At 39.4% G+C, this 19,937-nt stretch overlaps 1 protein-coding gene across 4 annotated transcripts in view; it reads right to left on the bottom strand.

The window, feature by feature from the left end:
• Positions 1-4,607: 4,607 nt before the first annotated feature.
• SLC7A11 (solute carrier family 7 member 11) overlaps positions 4,608-19,937 on the bottom strand; it is a 65,399-nt gene continuing 50,069 nt past the window's right edge. For all 4 annotated transcript variants that reach the window (XM_050320513.1, XM_050320515.1, XM_050320514.1 and 1 more), the window contains 5 exons: positions 19,152-19,255; positions 18,578-18,674; positions 15,143-15,292; positions 13,526-13,703; positions 4,608-8,548 (listed from right to left, as the gene is read on the bottom strand). In XM_050320513.1, the coding sequence (XP_050176470.1) occupies positions 8,481-8,548; positions 13,526-13,703; positions 15,143-15,292; positions 18,578-18,674; positions 19,152-19,255 (597 nt within the window). In that variant the 3' untranslated portion in view covers positions 4,608-8,480. The remainder of the gene's footprint in view (positions 8,549-13,525; positions 13,704-15,142; positions 15,293-18,577; positions 18,675-19,151; positions 19,256-19,937) is intronic.

Genomic DNA, 19,937 nt, shown 5'->3' with positions numbered 1-19,937 from the left:
CCTGCTGCAACAGATACTGCGGGAAGCTCAGTTTTAAAAGGGGTTCAGATGGAGTTCTGGTTCTAATCCACAGGGAAACATTTTACCCATGTGCACAACATTATGCAGGGCAGCGTTTCCACTGACACCCAGACTTCTTCACAGGTTCATTTTAAAGGCTTGCCACCTGGATGGAGCTCTCTCAGACAGCAGTCTCCATGTTTGGTGGCTTTGGGGGGTAGCATAATAACAGACAGTGGCCAATAATACAGTCAAACAATGATTCAAATAACTGATCCAAGATTAAAAAGGTGATTTATTGCCTGACAGATTCAATCTTCTCTTTCATCAGTTTAGTTAGAAAGAAAGGGAACAGTTGCATTTTAAGAGCAACTTTGAAAAACATGGTATGGATGAAATACGAAATGGAAAACTTTTTCTTTCTTAGAGTATCAGTATCAGAAGACTACCCAAAACCTTACACTAGTGGTTACAATGACTCCAAAGGACTTCATAGTTTGCAGCAACCTTTCTACTTACCCAAGGGCTATGTTCTCATGGCCCACTATGCTCAGTCACTTTGATGTGAGTAAACACAGGTGCAGATTTGCATCAATCAAAAAAGAAAAAAGAAAGAAAAGAAAAATCTGTTTTATGTTTTTCCAGTAGCTCCCTTTTATTATCTTTTCCATTTCTACCTAGCTTTGTTCCAAGACCAAAATAACAAGCCTTCAGTCCATGCACAGTTGTAGTGTTTGGCAAACTAGGGGCTGTTATGATACCTGATAAAAAAGATGTTCCATGCTTAAAGGAAAAGAGGGTCTATCTTATTTTATCTCATTTATATCGGAGAAAAATAGATTTTGAAATACTATAGATTTATTACAGAGAGTTTCAAAGAACCTCTTAATTATTATTCACTGCTTTAATAGATCATTGTTAAAAGTGTTAATTTCAATTATCTAGATGCTTTTTCTGGCTTGTATGTCATTTGCAATAAAATTACCAGGGCCAGATTTACTGGTGTACATCATTTGCTGTGTGTAATTCCAACCTCAGCTTTACGACTGCTTTGTGTTGCTGGAGTGGGGAACCGAGCTTCCTAATGATTCTGGCACATAGCCTTTTCTCCACACATTCTATATCAATTTATTATTCCATGGTGGATGGTTATGTGCTTGCTGCAATTCACTTTAGAAATAGCATTAAAAATTGAGTTGACGTGCATTAAATAATACTTCATCGATTTTCTTTAACTTGCAGCACAGGAATGCACCTCTTCATCACTAGCCCTAAATCATACATACATACATGTATATGTATGTACAGAAAACCACAGGTATAAGAGAAAAGAAAGCCAAATTAAAGCCACACAAGTCAAACATAAATACATCTCAAATAACATCTTGGAAAAATTGTGAGGAAAAAACCCAGCACATCATACTGCACGAGTCTGTGGTTTATATGTGGGCACATTCATAACACAAATGAAATTCAATTTCCCCATGAGTGCAGCTTCCAAACAAGTCCCACTTTTCCAATGGCTACACAAACCCCTCACCAACAAGGCCAGGACAGGGAAGGAGCCAGATGCTACTGTCCCTTGCCCCCTCTGCCCAAGTAACTTGCTTGGTTTCAGACCAATATTCAATACTCAAGCCCAAACATTTGCACCAGTATTCAAGGTGCAAACATCCATTACCAAGAGCCAAACAGCAACATATCAAACCCAAATCTGTAGGACTAAAGTGGTCCTCATACCAGAGTAAACAGGTTTTTTCTAAGCAGGAAGAAGGGGAGTGTTTGGGTGACCACCTAACCTTTTGACTAACATATGATTTCATTTCTAAAAACAGTAACTCTGAGTGAGTGCAGAGATGAGGTATTTTATTACCCGCATGTGTCTGCTTTAGATAAAGGTTTTACATTTCCATTTTGGAAAGGATTTTGAAAACAATTTTTGTTTAAAATATGGGTAAAGGAATAAAAATGGGTCATGATCGATTCAACACAAGAGATAATTATTGCCATGAGCTACAAACTGAAGCGTTTCAGCATACACATGCCACTAGATAAATATGACACTGGTGCAGCACCGTATGCTGTCTTCTAAACTAGCCTGCTTTTCATCATACAGCTGCCTTTGTATGATCTCTGGGGCTGCATGAGACTTGCAGTCAAATGCAGAGCCTTCATAAAGGTATGATCAATCATCTCTGTCAACCTGACAGTACAGACTCTGATTTATCCTGCCTCTGACTCATATATTTATTATAAAATCAAAGGTAGCTAGAGTTTAGCATCAATACAAAGTACTGGAGTTTTCTTCAATAGTGAGTTGTTGCATGTGGAACAAGCATCAAATCCCCTGGCATTTAATGATTTATTTTAAATATATCTGGCACATGAATTAGCAAACAGAGATGTGAAATACTAACAGCAGCCAAAAGTAATTTATGAATATTGAATTGCACTGTGCAGTATGTCAAGTGAAAATACAGAGAGAATTCCCTTAAAAGCTTCTTTGCCTGCCCCTGCCTTCAAGTAGAACACCTGAGGGAACTGTCCTGAATGTAATGCTCAAAAAAAAAAAAAAAAAAAGAGAAAAAGGGGAAAAAAAAAAGAATATTGAAAAAGAAAGAAACTCAGGAAATCTGAAATGTCCCCCTAGAAATGGATAACACATATTTTTAAATGACGCTATTGGTAATTGAAAATACGTAGGTAATTCGGTATACACAGATGGCTAATCATAAAATTCACTGTTGTGCACATAGTGTCCAAATCTCTCAGCATCCCCCCCGAGTTTTCATAACCTCAAGCAGGGGAAGTCACATGCCCAAATTTTCTAACACCAAGTTGGCTATGTCAGGATTTTCCATGGGGCATTGGAGTGCAAGGGTTCTCTTAAAAAGCCACAGCACATCCTGGATACCCAAGAGGAGCTCGACTATTTGCCCTGATAAGCTTTAAGATCCTCCAGCCCCAATATGCAAACAAAAACTGTATGAGCTGGTAAGGGAGGAGCGGCTTGGAACGGGTTTAGAGCGTTATGTGACCCTAACTTGTGATTGTGTTACTTTTTTAAAGTACTGTTTATTTTATAAAGTTTGGTGCAGTGAGCAGAGTAAAGCTCTGAGCTCACTTAGCCAGTTTCTTAAAGGGGGTTTAGGTACTTCCATTCTCTGAGATGAGCACAAGGGAGAACACGACAATGTTCTCAGGAGGCTAAAAACCAAACTGTTTTCACTCCAGGGCCAGGGGTTGCGGAGCACCATCCCACCTACACTGCGCTTGACCTACCCCCCTCCACACACACAGTTTTTGAGCCAGTAATCATTTTCTCTAGTCCCTCACATGAGAGTTTTCAGATGAGGAAAAATATGAGGCCTAAAAAAATCTCAAGCAGATGGGCAAGACGAACACCCAGCTTAAAATTAAATACAGATGCCTCAAAAAGCTGGCTTGCGAAGGAGACACTGAAAGGCGATGCTTTCAGTGAAAATTTATTTCTAGTCTTCAGCCAGGTGAATGTAGGAGAAAGCACTGAGGAAATGGAAAGAACAATCATCTGCCTAGGAGGTCATGTTTATACCTCTAAGATTTTCCTCATTTTCTGCCACACATATATACAGTCTAAAACATCTCAGACTTTGCACACATTGTGACCTGGGCTGTGTCACAAGCCCTTCTGAAAGCCTCAATCCACTTTAAGCCAGAGATCCTGCCCTGATGCTTTTAAACAGCTTGTTATGTAGGTACCATGAAAGTTTAGGTTCTCAGGAAGATTAATCAATTTTTACCAGTCTGACTGCTATGCTATGCTATGCATATTCATTGATTAGTATCCTTAGAAATCAGCTGAAAGTCATAATTAAGACAAGTCAGCATTACTAGCAGCTAATTGTACATGTACTTTAGATCCAATTACTCTGTAATGACTGAGTGGCAAAGAGATATTGGCAGCTGAAACTGCATTGAATGGCTTTCTCTAGGCAGAGCCAAAGGCACAGGGTAAATTTAGAAAAAGATCCTGTAACATTTAACTTCTCATAATTAACAGGGAGGGGAGGAGAAAAAAAAAAACCACACACACACAAAAAAAAAAAAAGTTAAGAAAAAAAATCCACCAAAATTTCTAGGTAACAGTTTTACATAACATTGTAAGTACGAGAGGAGATCGCAAAAGCCAGCTACTTTTTAAAACCGAGGACTCCAACTTTCCCTGAACAAGTGCTCAGCAATGCACTAGTCTGCAGCTACAGTCACTTAGGAACATACAACTCTAGGTGCTGGGGTGCACCACCAAGGAAGGGGTGGCATTCCCTTTTCAAAGATGTAGGTGAATTCCCAGGATCCAAAAATGGCCTGTAGAAAAAGCTTAGCAGCAGAAAAGTTTTGTAGCTTGCCCTGGGAAGAGAGAATGAGCTACAGAAGCATAAAACTCACTGCAGCTACAGCATTTTTATAACCATGTTGGATCATCATCAATATGGTATTTAGAAAATACCAAAGCTTTGGTTTAGATCACAACACTGTAGACATTCTTGCTACAGGGAATGTAAAATAGGATCCAAACTCTCTCTTGATAAAGTCAAGCCTTTGTTGGAAAAGGTGTTTTATCCACTCGGGTCTTTGCACTTCAAGGAAAAAAAATTTTTCAAAAGTTTCTTTCAATAAAAACAAAACAAGAAAGCACATGTAAACAGAATTGGTGTCAACTGTTGACATGCTCCCCAACAGCTCCTTGGCAAAAAGACAAAAGAAAACAAATTAAACATGAACTAACATGCAAGAAAACTATACAGTCTTCTGAAGGCAAGCAGAATACTTCATCGGTTTGCCAAGTCTCAACGAATCCCCAGTTCATGTTTAAAGCAAGGAGGCTTCCCTCCGTTACTCCAGACTCATCACCACAGAGGACAGGTTCAAAGAATGCAGGAGGATGTTCAAGAGGGAAAAACCCAATGCAACTGATGTCTTCCACAGAAAAGAACACCTAACTGGGCACAGGGATATCTCAACCTACCATCTCCCTTTGGCACTACCAGCCTTCCCTGAGACTTATTCTGCCAAGGGGAGAGCCAGCATGGGCACAAGTGTACTTTTTTAGGATGGTTGTCCTCACTTGCACAAAAACCACCTGCACAGACTATGTATAGAGTGCAAGTTTAAGAGTACAATCCAGTTCAAATGTCTGAAGTTCCAAAGATGTTCCCAAACTGGCATTTGTTACTGGCCTTCCCTGTGCCAGAAGCTGCACAGACACTGCAGTCGCTGCAGAAGAGCACCCAGGTTCAGGTAGCAGCCCAGTAACCAAGCAGGAGTTATCACACATTGTCCTTCCTCTTGACCATTCCTTCCTTGGTTCAAACTTTGTCATTTGTATCCTTCCCAGACATGCACACACTTTACACACTGGATTCCAATGTGTTACCTGCTCCGTGCTCTGCTGTCCAAGCCATCTGTGCTCTTCAGGCCATTAAACACAGTATTTCATAGGTATGTTGGAAAAATGAAACACCTAATTCCTCCTGAAAAAAGATCAACACTCATTTCTCTAAGACCTATGCTGATTAAAATCTGTCTGGATCCTGATATATGGCTAATGCTTGAATCAAAAATTCTGGAGGTACTGAGCATAATGGAAAAGCCTTTTCATCTTGTTGCATCGACACAATCAGCACAACCCATCATGTGGATACAGGTAACTTCTATCTTCTTCTGTAGAATAATATTTGAAAAACTTTCCTAAATTGAAGGCTGATTTTTCTCTGAAAATCAAATAGAAGGAGCACACACATTCAGAAAATGTGTTATATTTATATATAGGTAGGGTAAGAAAAAAAAAATTAAGGATCACTGAAGTTCTCCACAAAAATAGTCTCATTGGCCTGACCACCTCAGGCCTTAATAAGAAATATTATATATAAAATGTATCCTTTATTCTAGAAGAATTTCTTTATGACTCTGAAGCAAATATTTAAAAGTCTTAAAAAATAACTTGATGCTTGGAAAAAAAAAATATTGTAACCTGGTTTTCCTCCATTTGTGAGGATATGATTGCAGGTGTAATAAAAGTCCTTAATACAGACTTTCATAATACAGTGGAAACCAAATTACATTATTTTATATTGTGATTACATGTACTAAAGAAATTAACCTGAAATTAGAATCCCTGTGCACTTTCAAGAAAATAGGTTTTTATTTTCCAGGTTTTTTTCTTTCTTCCTAAAATATACAACTTCACAGTCAATGAGACATAGGACATCCCTTGGGACAAATTAACCCCTTCCATGAAATAAACCCAGCAAAAATGTGTTTATTGAATCAGGCTTCAGAAACATTTCTAAACTTTAAAGACCACGATGGGAAAATATAGCAACATTCAGTCATATTTATGGAGCCCCTTTATTTCTACAAGTTAACACTGCTCACATTTAAACTTTCAAGTAATGTGGCACAATAGGGATGAATATGTGGGATGAAACAGAGTTGAAAACCTCACACCAAGCTGTTGCTCTTCAGGTGGTTTTGCTCTGGATCCCATGACTCAGTATCCATCAGTGGAGGAATGGGTTAGGTGCACTCCTGAAGGGTGCCAGATAGTTTATTTCTTTCAGAGAGAATTAGAGTTCATGTTCCATGACGACACAGGCCAAACCCTGATGAACAGGGATGGCAGGAGATGACCTCAAAGGCAGAATTCTCACCCAAACGTAAGTACTAATTAAACACATCTACTGTCAACACAAAAACCTGTCTCAAAATGTTTGCCTAAAAACAGTTTCAAATAACACTTTAAGTTACTGCAAAAGAGAAAACATTTAAAGAAAAAATTGTTTGCAAAATGTTTTCTGTGTCTTAAATTACTGCTCTTCTACATTATTTGCATTTCCCTACTTCTGTGATGTTCCACCACAAAGATATAAAAAAAGGAAAACATATATAAATTTAAGACATATTACTGTACATCCTTTAAGTAGAGGATATTCTGGATATATACAACACATATACAATACAGTCTCCCTTTACTGCAGTGGTCTGGCTACAAGTTGTGCTTTTCTCCCCATTTAGGAAGTTTAATTCTGCTTAGTTCCATAAAAGCTTTCATGAAACATATGATTTGCTGACAGCAGACAGCTAAAAAGTAGTGCATTCAATAGTTAAGTATTATATTCTTAACAGAATGATAACAAACCTTAATCTTAAGGTTGAGTAGTCGTTAACAATATAAAACTGAATTTCTAAGATTAAAAAATTTCTTTATCTACAACTCTTTGAAAAAAAGGCTTCAGCTCATACATGAGCCAGAGCTCAGTTCAAAAACAGTTCTGAAGGTGAATTTAATTTGATTTTATCAGTTTTGATGGCTTTTCTCTGTTTCTGCTGAGATAAAACCCCTGAGAAGGCAGGCAGAGCACCTGTTTCTCAGTGTTCCAAAACCCAGTTAACTGGAGTGTGCTTGAGTGAAAAGCCCACAGATTAGGGGCATATCCTACTCAAAGCAACAAATCTGCTGTAGCTTGCCTTATACCTTATTCATAAAATGGCCTTGCATTGATGGCAATGTCTATACCGAATTCCACCAGTGACATCTATTTCTGCCTACGAACGCTGATACAAAACTTTTAAATCGGGTTTGCCTGACTGATAACTGCAGGACCATATGCTTCCAGATAGGAAATATTCATACAGCAACGGAGATCACATTCAAATGTTTTCACTCTTTTGAAGGTGATTACTCAAGTTGCTGGATTTCCTGTGTACATGTACACAAAGAAACACTGGTAAAACCAGTAATCATCTCCGGACTGGTAAAAACTTTAACATGCATAAAATTGCTGTTCCCGTGCTAAAATCTTCCTGCCCCATGGGCAGAAATATTAAGTCTCAAAAGACATTCCTGTCAGCTATAGTATAAGAGCTCTGGAATGAAGAAATCTTGAACTTGCCACCACAAAGGTGTTGAAACCGCTGTGCTTCATCATCAGTGTGCTGGGGCTTCCAGCAAGCCAACAGAAGTAAAATCAGGCTGCCAAATAGTTTGATGGGAAGAACATATTACGTGAAACTCAGCAGGCTTATCTCACCCTTTCTCTGGTGAGAGTTGGGACCTCCAGGGACAGCAAGAAGGATACATTCTTCACAGAAGACCCTACTATTACTTACACATCACTTAAACCTGTTTTCAGTGACAAGGCAACCAAAATCCTAGCTTGACAAACCCAGAGTTTGTTAAAATAGGACTCTGTAACAAAAGAGATATTGAAGAGATGAGTTCCCTCATAACACAAGTTCTTGCTTTCTACACCAACCACGTTAAAAAATATTTTGCAACAGCATCGTAAAATACAGTTCTGGTAAGTGACTTGCTTGGTTTCCATCTCAACTGTGACTTGTTCCTCCAGTTTGCAGGATGTTGGGAAGGGGGATAAATCTCCCTGCTCTCTTGACTTCAGGTTGAAATGAAACAGCAAGCCAAAAGCTGTACATGAAGATCATGATTTCTGGTCTTCCTCTGATGGGATGACTTCCAGGAGGATTTGCAATGTTCTGGTTACCCTGTCTGCAAAGACAAAAGCATATACATGGGAGGTTTGGTGTTTTTTTGTGTGGGAGATGGGGCAGGCAGAAGCAGCCAGGAAACTTATCTTAGCCGCTATACAACCTATTTGCACATATACATATATCATTTAAATTCAAATTTTTCTTCTTTTTAACTATGTTTTCTTTGCCTCTGATCCTAGGCTATGCATATACAATAATAATGGAAAGGTACGGATGTATAATCTAATTCAATAAATGTCTGCAAGCATTTAAAGGCTATCTTAAAACATGACTACTCTTCACAACAGCTTAGTTTTTACCAATTTGCTATGTTGAAATAAACATCTGGGAGAGTTCAAACAAGTTAATTTAGCTGTAGCAAGACCTGCCTAAGCAAAAAGAAAAAAAAAAAAAGAAGAAGAAAATTAAAGGAAGTAATAATTACAAAGCTTCATAGGTCTAAGAATATCACACATCCAAAGAAACTTCATGCTGTCTTTTTGTCATGCTGGACATTTATTTCCTTCTAATGCTTTTGTTGGTTTTCCTTTAAGCGTAATGATTCATAAATGGCACAGTTAATTTACATACAGAATAGTAAAAAGAACATTCTCTTACTATTCCTTTCACTTGTCACTCTTTTTTAGTAACCTATTTTAAACAAGCAGAAACTGTTGTAAAAGAAAGTTCTGATTTTCCTTGTCTGTTCTTGTATGACACAGAAATGTCAACACTGACAGCAGCGTAAAGCAAGGAGGGTAAAATTGTGCAACTCACAGAAGATATGAACTGAAAGCACTTCTCTGACCTCCTGTCTAAGGCAGACTCCACCATCTTTGCTCTTTTCTCTGGATGTCACCAGTTCAGTGCAAAGTCAGCTTGCCCTTAGACTATAAACTGATAGTGTCAGAGGGGCTGAAAGTCTCCAGGGACTTCATTTTCCTCCCACCTGCCTTCCCTACCCACAGTGGGCACATCAGAGCTGGGATGACAGACAGGAGGAAAACCAGCAGCAGGAAAACAGCAGGGCTTTGCCTCTGCCATCCCACCTCTTCCAAGTTGGAGGCTGAACAAAGGGAAAACCAGAATTTTATGAAGCTGAGCGATGGTGTAACAGCTCTTGGGAAAGGGCATGGCAACAGAGGGAAAGCCTGGGCAACTCTAGAGTGAGTTGTGATTTTAATATCCTGTTCACAAAAGTGGACAGAGCCACCAGCAGCAAGACATTGCCCATTCCTCCATTTCCATGCAGCAGTTTTGCTCTGTGCTGGGATGAAGCCATAGGGGAGCAGACAAGCTGGCAGACCTGGTGGTCTTCTTTGCACGTTTTGGTTGCAATGTACTCAGAATAAATCAATATACAGAGTATTTTCCCCTAAAGAATGTTCCGATCTGTGTCCAGTCAGTATCTCAATACTGTCTTCTCGAAGCAGTACCTGGAGTTACAGGACTATTTTCACATTTGTCACAAGACAACTTAGCATACCGTGATGGTACAGACAACTTCCCCACTCCACTTTAAACCCTAATTTTCCCTTTCAAGAATTCACTGAAAATAGGTATCACAGGACCACTTCCATAAAAAAAACCAAAAAAACAACCCTAGACCAGGTATCTACACAGGCACCAGATAAAGTTTGGGTGAGGAAAGAAAGCAGGAGTTTAATGCATGTACGTAAGACTGGACATGAAATCTGTCACAACAAAATTCTAGGATAATTTCCTGTGGATCCTATCAGAAACTCAACAAAGAGAAGCAAACTGAGCATATCACACTTTGTCCTGAGTGAGGTAGCTTCATCCTCGGGTGTTGCTAAATAACCCTGACAGAGACATTTTGTTATATAAAGACATCTCATTTCCAGCAAGGGCTCAGCCTATGAAAAAAAAAAATAGGATTCAACTTTTAAGCTCCCCATAATTCAATCCACTGTAAAGAAATAGATGTTTTAAATATGAGTCTAAGGTTGGATTTTCAACTCGGGAAGTGCAAATAGAAGCATTCTTGTGCTGATGCTGCATCCTTTTACACACTGATCTGCTTTGTAGGATTTGCTAGGCTTGACTTTTTTCATTTTCACATTAGTTCTACAAAAAGCAAGAAAGCAGAGGTCAAATGAAGCCTGTACTAGCTGAAAATTATTTGTCCCAGCACATCTGGTGCTACAGCAAAATTTCTTTGGAAAAGGAGAGAACAAAATGTTATTCTCACAGCAAAATACAGCCCAGAACCTAGGAACCCACAAACTCTGAAGTCACCTTTTGTTCAATACAGTAATTTCATAAGGAGAATGCCATTAAGGACAGTCAAAACATACAGAACAAAGCCACTGAACCTTGGGAGAGGATTCCCTGGGTAATCCATCAGGGGGCTCTGCTAGCGTAATTGGCCTAAAACCCCTTTCAGAAATTTATGTATCTGCAGGCTGGGTATTTTATCCCACTACTCATTGTGGCTGTTCAACATCCCTCTCCTCTGATCTCTATAAAGCTTATTCAGAATACTGAGCCTGATCTTATGTGGGGCTGGTCTGTATACGTGTGGTTTTGCACCAGTGTTGACCTTTGCTTAAACAGCACATGTTCCATATAGGGTTTATGAGGAGCAGTCATCTCTTCCTGCCACAGCACAGCTGGGCAGCTGAACCCATCAGTTCCTCAACAAGGTGACTTTGCAAAAGGGTAAAGCCCTACACCAGCCTGCCCGTGCACTGATCCGGGCAGATGAAGCAACCTGGGCACAGTCTTGGTAGCACAGTGCTATGTCCAGACTAACAGGCTCCCACTCTCTCCCTCTCTGGTGTTACACAAAATGCTTTGTTGAAATCTAAGTAGATTGTATGCCTCACATTCTTCTTCATCTAGAAAAACTAGTTATCTTCTCAAAGGAAGGTACCTAGTTAATCTGGCAAAAAGCTACCTTTTAAATGACAATTCCATTTTTTTCATTTTGTCCTTTACCTCATGTCTGGAATTACACTTCCATGCCTATGTACACCTAATGCATATTGTTTCAAGGTTAGAATATCAAGCTTGCAGCTGGTCAATGACTTTTCTATATCTCACAGAGGTACCTTAAGTGAATTTATCCTCATTCAATGCCTTTAGAAAATGTTCTCAGGCTATGCAATGGGGGACCCTTAACACTCACAAAATAATGCCAGTTTAATGACTCCACACAAAAGGTTTATTGCTTCTTCTGAGGGAAAAAAAAAAATCTTTTTATTTAACAAGTCTCCTCTCTGCTTCACCCCAAAACTGTCAGCATCAGTTTTCTGTCATTACTGTTGTTATTTTGGGGAAAATAACTGCAAAGCAAACAAGCTGTTTCACCCACTGACTGGCTTCTGCTGCTTTACCCTCTGAGGCAGTACACTGTGCCCATCCATAAGTATGACACAGGCAACAGGCCTCCTTTCTAGAAGGAGAATTTTGTGTTATCTCAAATGATAGAAATTATTCACCTTCATTGTCACAGCTGGTAGAATAATCTTCACATCTATCCAGTCTACCTTAAAGAGAATATTTTTTCTCTCACCCAAGTAATGTAGTCCAACACTGGCATCCTGTGGCCAAAGATTCAAGTAACTGTATTCCAAAACCTCTGAGACACGACAGAAAACGCCAAAAAACTCCTGGGGCTTGATAAGGGAAAATTTCCCAGACCCTAAATGTCAAGACTGAGAAATTAACAGACTAAACTCCAACTATTAAATAGAATGTCCTTTTGCATACAATTGCTTTAATTTGCACTGGAGGTTTCTACCCATTCCCAGGACACTGCAAATGATTTATAACTTTATGGATATAAAATTAAGAGCATGCTAGTCTTAAACTAACATATTTTTCTGTAACTACTTTCTGCCCTATTGTCTACAGACTTCCCAGCATGAATTGAGTGGGAAATTCATAGATTCTACAACAGATAGGATACAACTATGTAACATATTTATATAGAGAAAATACATAGAACTGGTTATAGTGTAATAACACACTATTATTTTCTTGTGAGCAGTTCATTTTAAATCATCACTTAAGACTGCAGCACAGAAGGCAATATGCATTTTTGATTCAGCATCTATACAAATAAATTATTTTTAGTTAGAAACTTTCACAGTTTTACAGTACAGTACAGTTTTACAGAAAAAGAGATGTTCTTTTCATTTTGTTTGATAAAATATCTAGCATTCTTGAAATATCCTTCATTTTGGAAATCTATCCTTCTGAGTAAAAAAAAAAAAAAAAAGAATGAGGAGCTATAACAAATGATACTGACTTCTAATTGAAATGTTCCAAATAATCCTCCTCTAACACATCAGAACTTCCACAAATGCTTTCAAAAACTTTCAGACATGGTATACAAATTATTCTCAGTGCATTTCAGATGTGAAATAGTACAGCCAAATCACAAAGAAGTCATTTGAAGAAGCACAGAAACAATTTCCACAGAAGCATTCCAGGCATGTTATATTTTGCTACCATTTTGTCAGGAGCCACTGATAAGGACAATATCCCCATAACCAACCTGCCCCATTTAAAATACTCTTCAGTGGTTCACAGATGCATGGTCTCAGCAGGGAGCACCAAGCCCATCCTATCATCACAACTGTTGTGTTCAAGGCTCCACACTGATTCTCCAAGAGGTGTAGAACTGTCTGTATTACACAGAGCAACGGTCAGGGGAAGGTGATGGGTGATTTAAAAGGAATCAGATGTTAGTAAGGGAGGGAGAGAGGAAGAGGACAGTGGGAGAAGCATCAGTCATTTCAAATCAATCACTAGGGAAGAACAGCCTTGCTGTAAATGTAGCTCATTAGTCAGCAGACATTGATTGCAACTGGCAGAGCAATGCTAGAGCATGTGTCAAATAGAAACTTGTGTTGTCATCCCAGCTCAGGTAGCTGAGAGGATTGACCAGAAGGATTTCACAACACAGGGAGAGCCCTGAGAAACTCCTGGAGTCAGCATGAAGGAGGGGAGTCCCACCAGGACTTACCTAGGAGCTTTCTGAACCACTTTGGTTTGTTGTCCCATACAATAAAGAGGTAGTAGGCAGGAATGCCAGTCAGGGTTATTGCAAATCCAATCCCTGTGTTCACCGGGTCAGAGTAAAGTGACAGTGCAACCATGAAGAGACAGGTGAAGGAAAACAATGCTGGAATAAATAGAGGAACCTGAAACATAACCACACGAAGAACCATTAAATAACAGGGTCAATGTAAAGTAATGACTAAGGCATTTAATGTTCCATGAAATGTAAACTGGATGAAGCCCAGCACAACAGGACAGTTCTGGAGAGATATGGGTATCTAGAACAGGCACACAAAATGCCAGTGACTGCAGAAGCCAAGCCCTGCAGAGTGCTGTGAGGTGAGTACCACAGAAGTCTCTAAATTACGCTCTAAAACACCTCAGTGTTTTACACCCCTTAAAACGTAAGGACTGTAAATAAGTTACATTGTAAAAGTCCTTTCTCTAATCCCCCAGCAGATAAGTAAGCAGCTCTAACCACAGTAAAGATTTCCACTTTGATAATTACCCATTAGAAAACGTTTTAAAACACAACCAGGAGCTCAAGTCACCTTTTAAAACTATTAAGAACATATTGATTTTCTTCCTAAGGTAAAAATCAAAATCTAGCAGGAAGGGAGCAAATTAAACACCAATTTGACTAGGATAAAGATATTTGATAGTGTTATGTAACAGATAGACACTGAAAAAGCCCTTTCTGACTGTATGACTGATAGTATTATCAGCATAACTGTTGAAAGCACACAGAGTAACAATATCAAATGTATTTACTCAATTTTCAAGAACACCATTACAATCCCTCTGTTAGCACCTCTCTGAAGGAACCGCCTACAGGCATGGCTTATGAGTGTAATGGAGAACTGGAGAATTCCTTGGAGATTGTTCTCTTCCTTTCATGCCTCAAAGCATTACTGTTCCTCCTTTGTGCACTGTCAAAGCATTTTTTCTTTTAATCAAAGCAAAACGTGTTGTGTCACTGACCTCCTTATTTACAGATATATCTATAAGAATGTAACAGCGCACATTCTTAGTTCTTCACAAAACAGACTTCTTGGCAGCATCTAAATAGAAATATATTCCTCCATTTTTATGATGATGGATGTTATCTCTATGGGTACAAAATGGGACAACTTAACTTTTTAAGATAGCACTTAAAATAAATAAGAAGAATGGCAGAATCAAGGCCAAAACAGCTACAGTTCAATGGGCTGGACTATTTAGTATTTTCTTTCTGGGTTCACAATCACTGTGTCTGCAAATCCACTGCCAGTCTCAAAAATTATAATAACAGCACTAACCACTTATTTGCACAGAAAATTGGCATATTTGATTTTGGATAGGCATTGACATAAATGTTCTATGCTCGACGTGAATTTTGGTAGCAGAATTATTCAAGCCTTTAGCTCGGGAGCTTGCAGGAAAACACTCAGAGAGCCTACAGTGCAAGACTATTTTCCCTTAACTCTGCTTTTCTCGAAACAGAGGTTAGCTTGCTACATCACAAATTGCTCCTTTGCTGTGTGACTACAGGATAGAGAGGAGGGAGAAGGATTCATGTAAAACAGTAGAGAGCAGAGGTTACCTTGAAAGGACGAGGCATATCAGGACGTTTATATCTGAGATAAATCAACCCAGCAACTACTAGTCCAATAAAAAGCCACCTGGCAAAACTGAGGAAATTCAGGAGGCTGTAGAGATCCCCGTTGAATAACATTATCATTGTGAGAGGATGCTGAAAAAGAAATAAGAGGGGTTTAGTAGATCAATCTCTATTATTTTACAGCAGTGATGTCAAATTTTTCCACAGGGACAAGCAGCACAGCCTTATGCACACACCTGAGTGCCACAGACTTCAGGCTTGCCTTAGTCGTGCAATCGATGCTCAGCTGTCCCCTGAGACCACGTTCAATCAATATATATCTGTCCTGGGTGGCCACACATGGTCAATACAAATGTGTCCCCTGTGACCCAGACAAATACACAGGCACACAGCCCACTGCATCACCAAAATGCTTGAGCATCCTGGGCAGCATTCTCATGGGACCTGACAAGTGTATTAGCCCACTGCAGCTTTATTCGCTCATCACCAATGCAAATAAGAGCAGTTAAATTCTGGTCACATATGATCATATGAAAGCAGAGGTTTGTAGGTGTTTTGTGGAAGGAAAAAGGTGACTTTTTACACATTTTAAATGCAAACATTTCTAAGCAGAAAGAAGCATTTAGCTGTCACTCAGGCAGCAACTGAAGAACAAGGAGAGGGACACCAGAATAAATAAGTTTTCTCATTAGAAAGCTGTTCTAAGATACAAGGCTTCTGTGAGGCAGGCAAAAGCTTATGTATAAATGAGAGAATGAGAGATGTGTCTTGAGTTAGGAGATTAGTGTAGCCTACTAGAATCTATTTCAAAGTAATATCTGGACAAAAAAATGTCCTTGCATTTGGGGATGAAGGAATGAGTCAAAATCCCCACAGCCCTTATTCTTCAGCAAGAGGGAAGATGCCCACAGGGAGAGCATTTAGGTTTATAACAAGGCAACAGGTGAAATCAACTGCAGATGCAGTAAAACACTGGGCTTAATCTTCACATAAGGAAAATTAATTTGTATTAATTATCTAGATTCACAGCCTCTCTCTCTTTCCTGTTTTCAAAGAAGTGAAGACAACATAGATTTGAACCAGAAGAATCAATATTTCAAATGTGGGTCTCTGGCTTCCAACCTCTAACGACTTATAAAGTACTTGGTTCTTTACACACAGACATTAAGCAAACTGCTTCTATGTAAATGTCAAAGGAAATTTTACCACTGAATTATATTGGGCAAGATTTCTTCTCTATAGACTCAGCCCCTAAAAGTTTAAAATCTCAGTTATAATTATAATGCAAGTTTTAATGATAAAGTAAGTGAAGGAGAGCTACCAATAAAAAAATATAATAAAGTACGTTTACAATCAGACTGCATGACTTCTTGGAGTTGCTACACACACGTCTATCGGACACCAGGGCATTGCTGAGGAATACGTTTGGTCCAGGTAGCTCGGTTTGCAAGACGCGGGTTGAGATGCAGATTGAAATGCAGATTGAGCTCCGGGTGGGAGTCCGAGACAAGAGGCCGTGAATTGCCAACTTTTGGGATAACAAAGGGCACGAAGAGGGGTGATGCCGGCCAGGTGAATGAACACTGTGAGACTCAGCAGGAGCCAGGAACTGTCGACCTTCTGGATAACAAAGGAGATGAAGACGGGGGACGCCAGTGAAGTGGATGAACTCGGAGAGGGGGGCAGGAACGGAAGACTCGGAAGGAAGGGAGTTGACTGTGAGGGGGTTCCTTTGTTGGAGTCCTCCTCGGAGGCACCAGCTCGAGCTATTTCTGTGCTGCTGCGCCGTGAATGGCTTTACAGAATGAGACATCTGAGACTCTGCTACGGGAAACCTGGGATCGATCCCTGTTCTGACTGAGTGGACTTCGGTTCCAGCAGTTAAAGTCTCTGGTGTGGAGTGTGACTGCCAGAGAGTCCCGTGAATGGTCAAACTGGGAAGTTTTTTTAACAACAACATACGTACATTAACAGATTTCTTAATTCCTAAAAATGTGGGGTGTTTTATTTAACAAGCCTGAAACACATGCTCACTTTCTCAGTTTACCCTCAAGAGCTCTTTCCTTTCTTACAGTGTGTAGACCTTGGCAGGAAAAATTAAATAGGGAAATGCTAGAAGACTACTGATGCAGAATATGTCCTGCAACTGCTCTATTTGCAACAAGGCAAGATAAAAAATAGAAATTTTTGAAGGAAAGCCCTCTTCATATGAAAATCTGACTTTTTCAAAGGAAATCAATACACTAGTGAAACAGGACCATACACAATACCAGAAAATGTCTCTCAGAAAAAAAAAAAAAATCATATATTAATACATTAGAGCATTTCATTCCACAGAAAACAGTCAGAGTTTTTTACCCAAAAGGTGTAACTACTTCACCTAAAGAAATAAAATGCAAACTGAACACTTATGGAAAATGAATTTCATTAAAACTTTTCACCATAATCATATTGCCTAATTTTCAAAATTTGGAAGGCTATGGTTGTATGGGCACATATAAAATTCAACACTTCAGCTGATACTTCAGAAGTGAGCTTATAGGCAAAATATGATTTAAACTCCCAGTATAAGCATATGATCTTACTAGCATGAATTCATAGATGCATCTTTTGCTGTGGCTGGAACTTCCTAAAGGGGCAGAGGTCTATCCAGATTCATTACAGTCACTGAACCCAAAAGAGGGACTAAACATCCAGGCTTATGAAAACTGCATGATAAGTGAAAATCTTCCTGGCACTACTCAAACTGAACTTTGAGGTTGGTATTTTGACATTTAGTCCTAACATTTTACCATACAAATTAGTCTGCAATGCAAACACACAGCCAACATTTACCTCTGCTGCTGTTTTAGAAATCAGTATTAGGATTTCCACTAAAACACCAGTAGTTTTCCTGAGACAATTCACAGACTATTTCCCAGGCACATGTTCTCTCATTTTTTAATCACCACTACACTGCACTGCTGAGAGTTCCCCCTCCATTATCTTAGTACATAATTGTTTGCATTTTTCACTACAAGGTAGTAAAAAGAGCCTTAAGGGTGTTGTTCCCAGATGCTGGTATTTAGCTGCACTTTCAGTTAACTGAACCCATTTTTGTTTGTTTAACTGGAATTTGTTTCTCTGAAAAAAAGGAAACAGCTCATCACTAGCAGCTCCTTAGAAATAAGGAGCAATAAGACATGAATTAGGTTGCAAGGATAGGCAGTCAAGTGCTCGGACAAGAAAGCAAGAAGGAGATGATAGAATAAGAACAACACCCAATTCTCATTCCTCTTCCCTGTCCTCTGTCCTGCCCAAAAGCCCATGTACACATTAATAAATGAGAGTCATGCAGTGCCCAAATTCTGTTCGAATTCTCCAGAGCAAGTCTGTAATATGAATTCTAGTGCAGGAATATTTGTTTGTATGATTTACCAAAACAATGACAGCTGGCAGAGGAGTGTGCTTGCGGACATGAATCATGGAGAGAATTTCCGGAAGGTGACCCTCACGGGATGCAACGAAGAACATCCTGGTGGGAAATAAATGTGGACAGACTTTAAATGTGCTCATTACTGTGACTACGCGAAGTGGCTCATGAAAGTCACAGAGCACAGAAGCACTTCTTGGTCTTGTTTGAGGTATTCTGAATGAAAACACTACCAGGAGAAACCCATATACAGAAATCAAAGTGATCTCTGAATGTGTCCCTTGACTGGCGTTTGGAATTAGTTCATATTTTCCTCCAGTTTCCCTCCTTCACAAGTAAAAAATCAGCCATTAATTAAGGGGTATCCTCAGAGCGATTCATTTCCAAACCAGTCAAAGGATTTTAACAAAAATACACTAAAGTCAACTGGAACAAAATGAGAAAAAACCCCACACCTAGTAAGCAATGAAGTCATCTTGCATATCCTGCCAAAGGAATGAACCCTATTCCCCCTTCCCCTTGCTTTCTTTCTTGTGTGTATCCCAAGCCCTCATCCCCAGGAATATCAGCAATGCTCACCTGGAGACCGCAAAAATACCACCATTCATAGATCCAAAACAGGAGAGAGCAACAAATACTGGTACAGCTAAAGAAAAGTTTCCCATTAGCCGTTCAGCAAAGGTCTGTCAGAGGAGAGAGAAACATACAGTGATTTTTCATAAAACAGAAAAGTAATTGTACTATATTAGCAAATTAAATTATTAATGGTGTTAGTTATACTCCTTTTCTGCACTGCCTCACTGAAAGCTGTGCTGTTGCCTCTTCTTTTGTGTCACCAGCTGAGCTCTCCCACCCTTACTTCTTGACGGTGTCTGGAAGATCACTGGGCGAAGCAACGCTGAGGAGCTGGAATCAGGCCCTAACTTACGTCTTTTTAGACCCTTATAACTCAAAGAAGACCCAGTCTGAATGGATCAAGGTCTGATCTGCATACCTAATTTTTGTTTTTCTACAGCCTTCATTGTACTCAGCTGATGCTACCCAGTGGTATAGTCCATCAATTCATTAGTAGAAGAGCCTTAACTGGAGTTTGGGACACCACAGGAGACACGCACAATTTTCTTCATGTTTAGAAAATGTTTTCTTTCTAAATCTCCCATTAGCTACAGAATTTGGCCATTTTTCAAAAGCCACATCAATCAAAATAGCCACAGGCAGTGTCAACTACTGGAAAGGAAATGGAATTTTTTTTATTTCCTCATTGTGACTCAGATACCATAAATATAAAAATCGGTATCATCGCCACAATTCATAAAGAACAACCAAAGCAGTACTGCCTAGCCAGGTTGCCTTGTAACTCCTTCC

Source organism: Myiozetetes cayanensis, unplaced genomic scaffold (genome assembly GCF_022539395.1).
Source record: "Myiozetetes cayanensis isolate MyiCay16 unplaced genomic scaffold, myiCay2020 scf24, whole genome shotgun sequence".
NCBI classification, from domain to species: Eukaryota; Metazoa; Chordata; class Aves; order Passeriformes; family Tyrannidae; genus Myiozetetes; species Myiozetetes cayanensis.
Note: the sequence above shows the minus strand (reverse complement) of the source record. Positions and strands in the feature narration are given on the sequence as shown.